The sequence below is a fragment of the Scyliorhinus torazame genome, chromosome 2 (assembly GCF_047496885.1).
Source record: "Scyliorhinus torazame isolate Kashiwa2021f chromosome 2, sScyTor2.1, whole genome shotgun sequence".
NCBI lineage: Eukaryota > Metazoa > Chordata > Chondrichthyes > Carcharhiniformes > Scyliorhinidae > Scyliorhinus > Scyliorhinus torazame.
In genome coordinates, this window is record NC_092708.1 from 340,969,474 (window position 1) to 340,985,559 (window position 16,086).

Sequence of the window (16,086 nt, forward strand, 5' to 3'; positions counted from 1 at the left end):
GGTTTCATTGGCCACTCGGCCCATCGCGGGGCGAAGAATCGCAGGGGGGCCGCTGCGAACGGCCCCCGACCGGTGAGACGCGATTCCCGCCCCCACTGAAAAACCGGCACCGGAGAATCCGGCAGCCGGAGTCGGGGCAATGGGGCGGGATTCACGCCGCCCCCGGCGATTCTTCGGCCTGGCGGGGGGTCGGAGAATCCCGCCCGAGATCTCTGTTACTTTGCTTGATTACTCATTTTGTGGCGGGTAGAGGGATTGCTCACATTTGTTTAAGTCTGTGCTTAATTGTCCTTGGAGTGTAAACTCACTTCTTGTAAGCTTATTAGTCTTTGATCCAAACGTAGTCCATTCATCCTTAACTGAATAATTCTTCACGATTCATCCTCTAAACTGTTTTAGCCATTGAAATTGACTCTTCTGAAGCAAGTTTCTGTTTTCTTTCTACATTTGGATGCATTATTCCTGAAGACTGAATAGTTGACATTGACAGTGACATGTGTGCAAAACGTGCCTTGTTGCTCAACATATGGCCATTCCAAGGTACCAAAATAAACGGCTGAATGACTGGGAAAAGCTGCAGATTAGAATGTCTAAATTATGTCCACAGAGGGATTGCAGTGGATCTGTATTATGGTTTCAATCGTCTCGTATCCAGCAGTACTCACGTGTTGTTACTAATGAGACTATGATTAGTTTCCGAAGCTTAATTATACCTCAATAGTAAATACAGATTTCTGTGCAGATGTAGGTGTATTTTATAAATATAAAGATAAATAATGCAGAAAGTACAGTAATTAAAGCATGCATTTACATAGTGCCGTTTAAGTTTAAAAGAAAAATCACAAGGCGCTCTCTGGTTGAAGCCATTTCATCAATTTCTACAGGTTGTTTTTGCATGTTATCAAAATAATCCTGAGGCTTTAGAATGTTATTAAGGTATGATAGCCCTGCATGATATTCTGTCACTGCTGATGCCCAATGTGACTGTGCCTCAGAAATATGACTACCTCCCAACATTCATACAATAGACCACAACTTCCAGACTGCTTCACTCAAATATATGTATTAAAATATGCATTATATTGAAATAATACTATGAATATTTCCCAATGCATGTGGGGAAAAAAGGGTGAATCACATTATGGCACAAAGTTGCTTCTGTTCCATTAAAACATGATGGGCGCTATTCTCTCACCCCACGCCAGGTGGGAGAATCGCCTGGGCGCCGCGCGAATCGCGCCACGCCGCCCCAACCCCCGCACGCGATTCTCCCACCCCCCGAAACCAGCGGCGCGCGATTCGCACCGGGCCGCTCGGAGAACCGGCGAGCGGCGATTCTCCGGCCGGATGGGCCGAGCGGCCGCTACGACATGAAAGGTTCCCGCCGACGCCGTCCACCCCTGGTCACTGCCGGCGGTAGCTCTGCGGGAACGCTGGGGGGGCGGCCTGTGGGGGGCAGAGGGGGGCTCCTTCACCGGGATGGCCTCCAATGGGGTCTGGCCCGTGATCGGGGCCTACCGATCGGCGGGCCGCCCCCCACCCCCCCCCCCCCCCTCCTCCCAGGCCTACCTCCTTCCGCGCGTGGCCCCAGAACACCAGCTCCATGTTGGTGAGGGGCCGGCGTGCGTAAGACGTTCCCTGTGCATGCGCAGGATGGCGTGGCCCAACTGCGCATGCGCAGGATTGGGCTGCCCCAACTGCACATGCGCGGGTTGGCGTGGTGCCCATTTGGCACCGCGTAAGGACGCTGTAGCGGCGTGAACCGCTCCAGCGCCGTGCTGGCCCCCTGTGGAGGCCAGAATAGGTTGTGTCCGGGCACCGTTTCCGCCGTCGTGAAACGCAACTGCGTTCACGACGGCGCGAACACTTGGCCTCCATATCGGAGAATCGCCCCCATAATACTATTAGATATGAAATACAGTTGGCATATTTTAATCAATAGCATGACTTTTTCCATTCTTCACTGAAAGTGTGTTTGCCAATGAATATACTCATGGCTGAATTTGCAACCTGAAGTTGATATAATTACCTCAAGTGCACACTTAAAATAAAGAGAATCAATAATCTGAGCTGACTGTCATTTGGGTGTATTTTTCAAGATTCTGACTCAGTCTGGAGTCGTGGTGTGTATATATAATACAGGAAGTTGTGGCAGACTGAGGCTGTGTTGCATTTTGCTTTTTTAAAATTGGCCTTAAGTTGGCAATTTATTTTCAGATGAGCAACAGGATGGAGAATGCAGAAAGCAGATTGTTACTGTTGCAAGTTTAATGGAAGTACTGTTTTGTGATTTATTGGGAACATGTCCCAACTAATCAGTGGGATTAATGCCATACAAATGAGTGCAGTTTAAAAAAAAGCCCTATTCCAGTAAAAGAACTACAGTCTCGGGGTAAATACTGGAAATTGTAACAGAGTTGCTGCAGTCCCTGGTCATTGCTGCAGGAGGTCCCCAAGACACAATGGGCAAGATTCTCGAAAAGGGAACAAAGTCACTAGTGAGCACGTTTAGCTGCGTGTTTCTCGGCACACGGCTATTCAACGCGACTCACATTGTCTAATGAGCCTGAATGGGGAATGAGCCAAGGTCGCACATAGCCCCGTTTGGAATAGTGGGGAGCTCCACGCGCCGGACCTCCCCACTGTAGCGAGAGATTTTTAAATGGCGCCCCAATCGTCAGGGCCCCCGAAACGATCCCCGACCTCTCTAACCCCGCCCCCAGCTCGAACACGATAATTGGCTGGGTTGGATTTGTCCTGTTTTTTGTGTACGGGACACACCTGGCAATTTTCCACATTGTTATGTAGGTGCCAGCGTTGTAGCTGTACTGCAACAGCTTGGCTAGGGGTGTGACCAGTTCAGGAGCACAAGTCTTTGATAATCTTGCCGGAATATTGTCAGGGCCCATAGCCGTTGAAGTATCTAGTGCCTTTAGCTGTTTCTTGATATCACGTGGACTGAATCGTATTGGCTGAAGGCTGACATCTGTGGTGCTGGGGACCCCCGGAGGAGACAGAGACAGATCATCAACTCGGTAGTTCTGGCTGAAGTTTGTTGCGAATGCTTAAGCCTTGTCTTTTGCACAGATGTGCTGGGCTCCTCTATCATTGAGGATGGGCATGATTGTGGGAACACCATCAATCATCGCCCGCAGAGGATCAACCCCAACCCCCCTCCCCTCCCCAGACAAACCATCAAGGTCACCCGAGCCTGCCCTCCCTTCTCTGCCAGCATTGCGACAACCCCCCCCCCCCCTACATATAAGGGAACACCCCCATGGAGCACCCCCATGGAGCTCCAAAGAGTGCCCATCCCTGGTACTGCCAGGGTGCCAGGGCATTGCCCTGCCATGTCCCTCACTACCCAGGGGCTATAATCATCTCCCAACCTTCCCCCTAGTGTGGTCAACATGACAAAACCTGTAGTAATTCCCGTCCGTGTGAAATCTCACTGGTGGGATGGGGGGAACACATCAAACGCTGCCGGAAGAAACAGCATTGAGCTGTATAATGATATTTAACTACATTTAACTCCATGTAAATCAGGTTTGTGCCCTTTCTGGGCGCGAACCAAAGTTCCCTAGATTTGGGGAAGGTTCCATTAGATTAGAAGATAGCAAATGTAACTTCTTTATTCAAAAGGGTTGGAGACAGAAAGCAGGAAACTATAGGCCAGTTATCCTAACATCTGTCATAGGGATATGTTAGAAATGAACATTAAAGATGTGAAAATTTCAAGGCAATCGGGCACAATAAACATTCTTTTATGAAAGGGAAATCGTGTTTAACTGATTTATTGGAGTTATGTGAAGGAGTCACATGTGCTCTGGATATACTTGGATTTCCAGAAGGCGTTTGATATGATGCCAGGTCAAAGGTTATTGCAGAAAATAAAGGTTCATGGTGTAGGGGGTATCATATTGGCCTGGATTGAAGATTGGCTGACTAACAGGAAAAGAGTTGGCGTGAATGGGTCTATTTCTGGTTGGCAGGATGGTGTGCCACAGGGAACAGTGCTACGGCCTCAATGTTTTAACTTGGATGAAGGGACCGCAGGTCTGGTTGCTAAATTTGCTGAAGACGTAAAGATAGGTAGGGAAGTAAATTGTGAAGAGGATATGAGGAGGCTACAAAGGGACATGGATAGGTTAAGTGAGTGGGCAAAAATCTGGCAGATGGAGTATAATGTTGGCAAATGTGAAATTGTCCATTCCGGCAGGAAGAATAAAAAATAAATTTATTATCTAAATGGTGAAAGATTGCAGAGCTCGGAGATGCAGAGGGATCTGGGTGTCCTAGTGCATGAATCACAAAAGGCTGATGTACAGGTCCAGCCTATTAATAGGTAAGTTAATAGAATGTGAACATTTATTGTGAGGATGAACTTATTACAAAACTAGACAGGTTATGCTTCAGTTGTGCAGGGCATTGGTGAGACCACATCTGGAGTGCTGTGCACAGCATTGATCACCTTATCTAAGCAAAGAGGTAAATGTGTTAGAAGCAGTTCAGAGAAAGTTTACTGGACTAATACCTGAATGAGCGGGTTGTCTTATGAGGAAAAGCTGGAGAGGTTATCTTTGTATCCACTAGAGTTCAGAACAGTAAGAAGCAACTTGATCTAAGCCTTAATAAGATTCTGAGAGGTATTGACAATGTGGATGTGGAGGGTGTAATGTTCCTGTCGGATTGCCTGATTTATTACAAGAACACTTGTAGGTAAAGCTATAAATGATGTATTAACATTAACTGTGGGTAAACTATATACAAGATAACGGATGAAAAACAGTAAAATCATGTCAAGCAACCGCTCTCTTCAACTTCCTCCAGCCAGCCTGAGGTCAGCTGACATAAACATTCACTTATATACTAGTGAGACTCCTCATGGTCGGTTGGTGAATTACAACATAACCGTATCACGGCAGAGAGGATGGGTGCGATTTAACGGGAAAAAAACAGAGTCCCGTTGAAACATGCCAGGAAACACCCCGCTATTAATCGAGACTCTGTTCCTTAATTTCTTGCATTGACAAGCTCCTTAATTGGAAAAAATTAATTGGGTACTCTAAATTTATAATAAAAAGAAAACAAGGGATAAAAGATTATCAAGATATATAAGAATATGGGGTTCAGGTTAATATCAGATTAGCCATGATCTTATTGAATGGCGAAACAGACTCAAGGATCCGAGTGGCCTACTCCTCCTAATTTGTATGTTTGTGAATTCAAAAGATCTTTGGAAATTAAGGGATATGGGGATGTTGCAGGAAGGTGGAGTTAAAATAGATTTGCCATGACGTTGTTGAATGGCAGAGCAGGCTCGAAGGGCCAAATGGACGACTCCAGTTCCTATTTCTTGGGCTGGATTCTCCGTTTCTGCGGCTAAGTGTCGGCTCGAACAGAGAATCCGCGGAAGGTTTACGTGAAAATAATCGGCATGAACCTCTGAACCTTTCTGGTTCTGGTGAGGGGCTAGCACCTGGGCCGACCAAACCTCTCGCGCTGAAAACGGCTGGAGAATGGCCGGGTCCCAGGCTGCGCATGCGCACAATTGATGACCTACAGCGGTCGTGCCGTACAACATGGCACCGGCGGTGCGCGGACCCAACCTGCCACCCACCACCCCATAGCCCTCCCCTGGGCACCCCTCCACCAGTCCCCCCAGCCCTTGCAGAAGCCCCCTCCCCCCGGCTAGCGTCACAGATCCCTGCCGAGTGTGGCGGCGCTGGACACCCTGTGACCACGCGTCGCCCCCGTCGTCGGGAGCTCGGTCCATCGGGGGCAGAGCATCGCAAGTGGACTGGCCAATGAGGCGCCAACAGCATTGCAACTGCACGTGGCGGCATGCCACGATGACGCCATTTCGGAGAGGGCGGGCATGGCTGACTGGCGTCAAACCAGCGCTGGCCCCGATTTCGGCGTCGGAGCCCATTCTCCGCCCGATTGTCGAACACGATTTTGGTGTCGGGCAACGGAGAATCCCGCCCATTATGTTTTATCCAACAATCATAGAATCATAAACCAAAGAATTTACAGTGCAGAAGGAGGTTATTCGGCCCATCGAGTCTACACTGGTCCCTGAAAGATCACCCTACCTAAGCCCACACCTCCACCCTAACCCATAACACAGCAACCCCACCTAACGTTTGGACACTACGGGGCAATTTAGCGTGAGCAATCCACCTAACCTGCACGTCTTTGGACTGTGGGAGGAAACCCACGCAGACACGAGGAGATTGTGCAGATTCCGCACAGCTAGTGATCCAAGCTGGGAATAGAACCCGGGTCCCTGGTGCTGTGAATCAACAGTGCTAACCACTGTGCTACCGTGCCGCCCCTTTGGATACATCCATCGCTGCAGTGTGTGCACTCCACAGACTGCACAGCATCAAGTTGCCAAGTCTTTTAGCAGCATCTCCCAAACATGTAGCTCGATCACCTAGAAGGGCCAAAGCAAGAGTTGCTTGGGAACATTGGGAACACTATAACCTACAAGTCACACACTAAGCTGACTTGGATGTTTATTGCTGTTCCTTTTGTCATTTAGTCAAAACCCCAGAATTCTCTACCTTACAGTTTTGTGGGAGCTGGATTGCAGCAGTTCAAGAAGAAACGCTGCCACCTTCTCTAGAGCAATTAGAGATAGGCATGCCATGTCACAATCAATTAATGGGTGGCACGGTAGCACAGTGGTTAGCACAATTGCTTCACAGCTCCAAGGTCCCAGCTTTGATACCCGTCTTGGGTTACTGTCTGTGCGGAGTCTGCAAGTTCTCCCTGTGTGTGCGTGGGTTTCCTCCGGGCGCTACGGTTGCCTCCCACAGTCCAAAGATGTGCAGGGGAGGTGGATTGGCCATGCTAAATTGCCCTTAGTGTCCAAAAAGGTTGGGTGGGGTTGCTGGGTTATGGGGATGGGGTGGATATGTGGGCTTGGGTAGGGTGCTCTTTCCAAGGGCAGGTGCAGACTAGATGGGCCGAATGGCCTCCTTCTGCATTGTAAATTCTATGATTCAATGGAGTAAAATAAAGCCAAGTGATAATTTACAATGTGTTCATCCAGACACCAGGGGGGGGAACTAGGTGTTTTCAGTTGGAGTAAAAGCCATGCTATGATTATAACATTTGTAATAATTGAGGACCTCCTGCATATCAATAATTAATGTTAATAAAGACGAGCAGAATTACTTTTAAAAACAGCGTTTTTAAAAATTAAAACCTGAGATCTTGTATTTCATGTAACACACTTCTTTAACAAATTGTCATTGTCCTGAATGTGAAGTGCATAATATCAATTGCATTTCACTAGTCAACCAAGTTGTTCATGTGATTGTAAAGCACCAACAGTTTATTTAAATACGACAAAATGAAAATAATGTGGCTGCTGTAAATCTTATTTAAATAGGACCTTCTTTTCTTAAATCCACAATGAGTCTCTTTTTAACAAGTTATGATTTTACAAATATTCCCTCACTAGGGCCCTCAAGATCATTTCAAATACTTTCTCCAAATCTTAATTGTCCACTGGACAGAATTCTGAATCTGGTCAAATACAACAACAGTTTTTTTTTTATAAATGCCAGCACTGATTTGGTTGTAGATCCACAAACATAACATCATAGAAAATACAGCAGAGAAGGACGCCATTTGCTCTCACCCGCCTCTTCAGCTGTGGCATCACACGGAATCTATTTCCCAGCACTCTCCCTGAGGAGTAGGTTATCATTTTAATACAGCATTATGCTGCAAAAAGAGCTGCCTTCTGATGTACCATGTAAAATGGGTAAAGCAAATGCTCAGGGTAATCAAATGTGTAACCTCTCATGGCTACCATTTTAAATGTGTGCATCATAAACGGATGATAAACACGGAAGGAATTTATTAAAGATGGTTTCAGTGAATGAACAGCTGTCACATTAATGAAACGTGCTAGACTGGTCACATGGTTCAGAGCTTTACGCCTCACAGGCTGGTCATAATGTGCAGGATTCTGGCAGGAAGACTTCAGGCATGCTCGTGTCTGCCGTACTGTAAAGCGTTATATTGATTTTTTTTAAATGCTTTTTAATCCATATTTATGGCTCGGTCACTTCTAAGTATGGTCGGCATGTATTCATTCTGATTGGGTTTTTTTGTGTTTCTTCAGAAGGATTTACTTACTCTTTATATTAGGCCATGTATCTAACTGAAGAATTCAGGTAGGAATCCAGCTGTGTCAATGCTTTATTTTTTATTGGGCTGCTGAGTGTTCTGTCTTTGATGTTTTACACAAATCAAGCAGAATGTCAGATTTTTTTTTCATTTACATCTGAAGTTGATGAGCTGAATTGAAACCTCAGGTGGTGTAATGGATTAGAATTGATTCCATGTGGAATGTCTGATTCATTGCAGCAAGTAGGTTCATATAAGTATTTCAAATCTGGGAGAAAAGAATCTTTATCTTTTCGTGTGTTTCTCATTATGTTTGCTTTTATGTGGCGGCGCCAAGAAAATGGGAAAAGTTAATTAATTAGAGAAAAGCTGGTCTCTCTGCTGAGAGAGTGGGGGGGAGGGGGCAGTGATAAATGGATTCTTGCCTCACCGCTGCGACATACTGTATGTTTGAATTCAATCCAGATCGTGTTGAGTACAGTTGTGTAGAGTTGTCAGTTGTAGAATACATGTTGACACGACGACATTATCATGTTACACGAGCAACTCTTTGTGCGTTACGGACCTGCTGCGAATTGGCACTGCAAATTATAATAAAGCAAATTCAGACAATCATCTGAAGATGAACACCAGGACTTGATATTTGATTTGTAGAAACCCGTAGAGAAGACATTTTTAACTTCTAGGAAAATAGTCTTTCCAATCAGTTTAAACAAATCATTCCATTTACCGGTACTTATTAAATATACTTCTCTGGGGTGGCATGGCGGCACAGTGGTTAGCACTGCTGCCTCACGGCACCGAGGACCCGGGTTCAATCCCGACCCCGGGTCACTGTCCGTGTGGAGTTTGCACATTCTCCCTGTGGCTGCGTGGATCTCACCCCCCACAACACAAAGATGTGCAGGTTAGGTGGATTGGCCACGCTAAATAGCCCCTTAAATGGAAAAATTAAATTAAAACTTCTCTGTCCTGGTGTCATTATTTATAGGAAATATCAAAGACCTTACGGCATCATATATTTATATAAATGTTGATATGATATTTGTTATATTTCATCAGTGTGGAATATTTAAAGAGCAAGTGGGTTGTTTTCACAATTTGTATGTAAACCTTTTCTGTAACAAATCTTCATTAATAACTTTCAAGATAGGTCACATTTTATTAATACTATAATGTTAAACAATGCAGCACAATTTGAATAAAATCTTTAGCATTCTCTCAATAAATTCTGATATGCCAATGTGTAAAATCTAAAAATCGCAAAAGGGTTAAATTATTGCAGCATTCAGTGGGCGCGATCTAAAGGCCGCATCGTGCCCGGTAATTCTCTCGACTCGCCATGCCTCGCGAGATGTCGCGATCATGATTTTTCACATTACGGGCGGGATTTAAATTTGAATATTCAAGTGTGCCGAAACATATCTCCGCTAGACCTAATCAGTGCACTGGGATTGAATCCCCTCACCGAGCAGACCCCAGCCGGGCGCCGTTCAGCACTCATCTTCACACACGGGGATCAGGTGGCACGGTACTTAGTGGGGGGGGGGGTCTCCCAGTCAGTCGAGGGCCCCCCGGTGGTTGGCCTCTGGGCAGGGTAGCACCCTGGTACTGTTGATGCCACCTGAGCAATGGCATTGCCACTAAGGTGCCAACGTGGCACTGCCAAGGTGCCAGGCTGGCAGTGTCAAGGTGATGCACCGGGGATCGGGCCTGGGGATGCCTTGCCTTTAAGGTGGAGTGTGGGGGGGGGGGGGGGGTACTATGATCCCCGTATAGGTGAGTGAGTTGGGCGTTGTGGGAGGGTCCGGAGGCCGCAGTTGAGGGTCTTGAAGTTGGCACTGGTGAGAGAAGCTTGTTAGTGCAGGAAATGGGACTAAGTGCAGCCTTGGCGGGGGCATTCCTCGCTGAGACTCCGAAATGAAGCAGAGTCCCGTTTACTAGCGGGGTCGCTCTCGGCACTGCCAGCACCAGGAAATAACCCACTAAACGGGCTCAACACGGGACTCTCTTTCATTTCCATTGTCTTTAAAGTTAGATACCCTTTGATAATTTCATCTTTAAAGATAATCCAATCAAAACTAACATCTACACATGTGATTATACAGTATAGCTACAAGAGCATTTAGAACAGTTGCAAGTTTTATTTTGGTGAAATGTGGAGTGAAAAGATTTCTTAGAAAGCACCATAGGCTCTACCCTCTTGCATGGAAAGTCAGAGAGCTTTCCTGTGCTGCCACTCCACACAAACCAGCTTCTGGATAATCATTGGAGTTAGCTTTTTAATACTACATTTTAAAATTACATGTTTAATATTAAATAATTATTATTTCTTCATTGCATGAAATATTTAATTGATTAATGAACGTTGTGTGTGGAATCTAGAGGTTAACAGTTTTTTTGGGTTGTAACATGAGGTTAACAGATCGCTTTGGTTATAACAAGAGGCTATGACACAGACTTAAGAGAGAATATGCATGCCAATCACTAAAAGCTAATGCATAGGTACAAAAACTAATTTTAAAAAAGGCGAGTGGACAGTATATCACATTTAATTACAGCAATTCCAAGTTATATTAAACATTTTTATTTTTATTTCAAACCTTCAAAAGATCTCAGGGGTGACTCTCCCAAAAAATGACTACGGGTGGGATTCTCTGTTCAGGAGCCGAAGTGTTTCCGCTATCGGAGAATCGAGTCAAGTCTGTGCTGCCGTTGGGAGCAGCGCACAGGTGCGAGTCTCACTCCTTAACCATGCAAATTTATGTAAATGGCTCGTTGGAATCAAGGTATCGGACCTCCATTTTGAGTGGACGGCCCAATCACAAAGGTCCGCTGGCAGGTCCCATCCACCCCCCACAAAGAAAATCTCGATTTCTCCTTGGCTGACCCGGAGAGGCACCCTCTCCCCCCACCACGGCAATTACGGGTCACCAACTCCCCCCCCCACACCACGCTTGCATGAGGGTGACCCGATCCCCCACCCCCCATATGCCACTCCCCTTCAGTCCCCACCCCCTGGGCGTTGCCAATGGTGCTCTGCCCACTCGCACCATGGCACCTACATCCTGGCTTTGAAACCTACACCTGACACATGGAGCCCACATGGGGGAGGGTTCAAGGGGGTTAGGGGACTGATGATGTGCTCCTCTGCTGTTCCCAATGGAGGGGGGTGTCTCCCAAGGATGCTGGGGTTTGGGTGGGTTCAGGCTGTGGGTGAGGAATGACTCCGGGATCACCCCCCTCCGCACACCGGGTTGGGGGGGTGTGTCTGGTCTGCTCCTTCAGCCCTGGTTTCACTTGATCTTTGCTCACAGCAGGAAGCACTTAGCTCTTTTGGTGTGGTGAGGAGCTGTCAATCATAGCAAGAGTGTCTATAAGCATTGTGGTAAGTGTCAAAGCAGAGTACTTGAGATATGTTCAAGAGTGAAAGGAAAGATAAATAAACAATCCACAATCCAAGCAGTTGTGTTTGAACCATTAAACTGGCAAACACAGGCTACTGAAAATTATTTCTTTGTGAAATTGATTGGAAGTTTTGCATTTCAAAGGGGACAAGGGAGGCCTTTTCAAGTGTCGAGGGCTTTCAAGGAAGCCTCTACCACTTCTAACCGCTGCTGTTTGAAAGGCTTTTGTTTGAGGGAGCAGATGTTGGAAAGGGAAAGATTCTTCACTGGACTGCTCATCAGCTGTCAGGCAGAGCAGTTCAGGTTTAGAAGGCCAAATCAGGATTAAAAAATTCTACAGGAGAATGCTATTGAGCAGAGGGCTGCCTGAGATCTCCATGCCAATGGTGATGTTCCGGTTGCCCAGGGCTAGAAGGGGCAAACCAGACATGGGGTCACCATTCCAAGGGGGTCCCAAGGTCAACTCCTCACCCACAGTCTGAGCCCACCCAAAGCCCACGACTCTTGGGGACCCCTTGAGGAGTGATGTTCATGAGGTGAATTGGTTAACGTGAGCTGCAAGAATCAATATATGGCACATATACTATAAAGTATTTCACCAAGTCCAGATAAATTGAGCGGCTATGTTTTAATTTTTTAAATGTTTCTAATTGTTGGAGATTGGAAATATGGGGCGGGTTTCTCTGATCCTGAGACTAAGTGTTGACGCCGTCGCAAACAGCGTTGTGTTTTGCGACGGCATCAACAGGCCCCTAGGAGCAGCGGTTCTGCGCCGCACAGGGGGCCAGCATGGCACTGGAGCGCTTCAGGCAGCTCCAGCTGCCGATACCGCCGTCGGAGCGGCGGCGCCAGAGAATCCCGGCCCGTTCTTGAGCTAGACATTTTTAGTCCTACGACACTGTATGTATGATGTGAATGTGAACCGTTATCAGAAATATCACAGTTCAGCATCTATAGAATATTTGTAGTTTGTTTTAGAATCTGTGAAAATGATGAGGATGAGTTATTAAAATATGGCACTGCTGCTACTTTTTTTTGTACTGAGATAAATTCCAATATTACATTACGCATTCCTTTTCTTCAGTCTGTGCTCTTCGTGGAGCCCCGCAGTTACAACCCAAGTTATGTTTGAACAACAGTGAATGACAGACCACGCATGTTTCAGACATCACACTGTGAATTATTTACCCCATGCGATTAAAAATAAACAGCAACACCATCACTGGCATGGCCTCTCACTAACCACTAAAAAGAAGCACATTTGAAACGTAAAAGGTTCACGCTGTCAGAGGAGATGAGTGGAGAAGACAACATAAACTTGAAATGAGTTTTGGGGGGATTTACCACCTGATCAAGAGCACTTGGGGATGTGCAACACATCCAGGTCCTGCCAGTGATGCCCACATCCCAACAACGGGTACAGCAAAAAGTGCTGTGATTATTAGCAAGAGCATTGTTGTTAATTCAGCAGCTGTCTATTGTAATCAAATATAGCATGGACTGAAAGGCAGGGTGGTACAGTGACAGGTGTGGCTTATTGATATTGCTCTGGGCTATAAGTCAGAAGGTTGAAAGTTGAGCATAAAAGTTGCTACTTCAGTGTGATTCTAAGGGATTGCTGCACTGCCAGGAGGGATGTGAAACCAAGGTCTTTTAGGGGGATGTGACATTCTCCCGTGTCTTGGCCAATGTTTATCTCTCAACCAACACTATTAAAACAGATGTGCCTATTGGCTGCCATTTTTCCCACATTACAACCATGACTGCACTTCAAATTGTCTGTGATAATGGACACCCTGAGGTCGTGAAGGGCACCAAATAAATGCATATTCATTCATGCTTTGCTTCGCTTGGGGGCAGTTTCATTTTCTCCAGGCCGCACTCTCCAAAGGTTCATGCGTCATATGGTTCAGCAAAGACTCTCATTCAATTTCTTACCTGTTGATGCCCTTACATTGATGGGGAGGTGGGAGTAGAGGGGGCTGGGTGTGCAAAGATATGCAGACAAAATAGATTCCAGCCTAGTTTTTCCAATTTTATTTTATTTTTAAATAAACACTCCGAATCTCACAAAAGGTCTTGCTGTAAACAATGCATTCTTTGTGGAAATTTACTGCTGCATTTCCTTTGTCGTAATAGTCATTGGGTGGAATTCTCCCAGTTGGCCCCGCGGTGGGTTCTGTGGTGGGTGGGCATGGTGAATATGGTGGAAGCCAATAAGTCGGAAACCTGCCGGTGGAAAATCCCGTTGCAATTCTCCCAATGATGGGATAATGGAGGGTCTGTTTTTCCGCTGGCAGGTAGAGCAAATGCTATTTGCACTCATTTGCATCTTATGAATGCTTATTAAAACAGATGAGCAGTCAGGCCTTGCAATCTTAGGTCCCGCCAACGGGAAATTACATCGGTGTCAAACCTGGTTGAGTGGCGTGCACAAGGTGGTCCTTCGTTCAGCAGACACTTTGAGGTGAGTGCAACAACTTTCTGCAGAGTACTGCGCTGCTCACCACTCAAACTGGTTCCTGCCTCCATTTCCATGCCGAGCTGTTCTTCATGGACTGCACCATGCTGCTGGGCCCATGGACCCTCCTGTGTCACTGAGCCAGATCAGCACTGTGCCTGGGATTGGGGGGGGGGGGGGGGGGGGAAGCGCACAGGGTCTCCTAATCCCTGGTGCCACACAGCCATGTTCCTCGGGACAAGACTGTGATGTGAGACTTATGCTACCACCACAACCAAGGTCTGATGTTCAGCCAGGGAAGGAGCATGGGGGGAGGGGTGTGTGACCTTGTGAAGACAAGTGGAACAATGTGGAAGAAGGGTTGTGCAAGGGGGGAGGTAGAGTGAGATGGCAGGCAGGGGGCAAGGAGGAGTGGATGAAAAAGACTAATAATGGAAGGCAGAGGGAAGACCAAGGAGATAGACACTGGATCCTGACAAGGCTGCATGAAGAGCTCGAAAAGGAGGGTCACAAAGGGACACCACATGTTAACTGGAAGGGTAGAGCTCCAAGTGGGAGTGGGCGCCTCGGAGGTGTGGTGATATGCATGTGTACATCAATGTATATAGTTATCTATCAATGTATATAGTTATTTGCATGACCTCCGACCAGCAGGTGGCGATAGAGATCTACCGTGTGACTTGAGAGATTCGGCAGTTGGTGGTGAGTCGCATTAGAAGTAGCTCCAGGGGAATTCACTGAATTCATTTATTAGTCACCGTTTGTAGTATAGTTTGTGAGTTACCTTTCCACGTGTTAACCTTGTTAATAAATTATCTTACTAGTCAAAGAAGTAGATGCTCTGTGTGCCTCTGTACCGTGGCCATAACACAGAGCATACCAGGAGGTGATGGGGTTGGGGGGTGTGGGGGGTGTTAAATCAAGGAACAGACTTCCTTTTGAGGCCGATGGCCTTTTCCCTGGGTTGTTGACATCCAGAAAAATCTGATGATAACAGGTGGGCTGGAGAGAGTGATATGATTGTGCTGGGACATGAGGACCAGACAGCTGAGAGTGGCAGACGAATCAGCTGGAAGGCCCCCCAGGCGAGCCGGAGAGGAACTCACGTACATAATTAAAGAAGTTCTAAGTGTAGAATCTGGTGTGGGATCCTGCTATTCTGTTTGATGGGTCTGCCGCATCTGGAAACCCCCAACACCCTACTTGGACTGCAGTGGGGGTAAAAGGGGTTGAATAAATACAACCCTTTTCTTATCCTGTTGGCTCTGTTGATTTGCTGCATTCACATCGGTTGCACATGTTTAATGTTGGATGTCTTTCAACTTCATTGTTAACCATTTCAAAACCAGTCAAGAAATATGTGTCCAGTTTTTCTTGTCGACATTAAATTCTATTTGCTGTTTCTCTGTCCATTTGAACATTTTATTAACCTAATTTCTGAGTTGCTTTGGCCAGTTCCCCTGCCAATCTAAATTTTGCCATTTTGAGTTTTAAAAAATTTTTTTTTAGTGTACCCAATTCATTTTTTCCAATTTAGTGTGGCCAATCCACCTAGCCTGCACATCTTTGGGTTGTGGGGGTGAAACCCACGCAAACACGGGGATAATGTGCAAACTCCACACAGGCAGTGACCCAGAGCCGGGATCGAACCTGGGACCTCGGCGCAGTGAGGCTGCAGGGCTAACCCACTGCGCCACCGTGCTGCCCCTCATTTTGAGTTTTTAAATCCAAACTAGCAATATCAATTCGAAACCGCCAAATTTAATGCAGATAAATGGGAAGTGATCCATGATGGGAAGAATGAGGAGAGGCAATATAAACCAAAGGATGCAATTTTAAAAGGGTGCAAGACCAGAGAAACCTGAGAGTATGCGTGCACCAATCATTGTCAGATCAGGTTGAGAAGTAGGGGGAAGGCATCAGAAGTAGCTGCTGCCACTCTTGGCGGCAAATGTTATTTAATATGGAAGAATGTAAGGCATTGAGTCTAGAGAAGGGAAATATGAATCGTGTTATAAATTAGATGGCAGTAGTTTACAGATCACAGCACAGGAGTGAGATCTGGTGCAT

At 46.4% G+C, this 16,086-nt stretch overlaps 1 protein-coding gene across 7 annotated transcripts in view; it reads left to right on the plus strand.

Moving 5' to 3' along the window:
• LOC140402859 (ena/VASP-like protein) overlaps positions 1 to 16,086 on the plus strand; it is a 421,629-nt gene that overhangs the window by 87,434 nt on the left and 318,109 nt on the right. The window contains exons 1-2 of one of the 7 annotated variants that reach the window (XM_072490487.1): positions 8,002 to 8,027; positions 8,144 to 8,195. The exons of 3 other annotated variants lie outside the window; for them this stretch is intronic. In XM_072490487.1, coding sequence (XP_072346588.1) covers positions 8,173 to 8,195 — 23 coding nt within the window. In that variant the 5' untranslated portion in view covers positions 8,002 to 8,027; positions 8,144 to 8,172. Of the gene's footprint in view, positions 1 to 8,001; positions 8,028 to 8,137; positions 8,196 to 16,086 lie in introns of those variants that run through there. 3 more of the 7 variants (XM_072490529.1, XM_072490493.1, XM_072490545.1) reach the window with 3 other exon arrangements.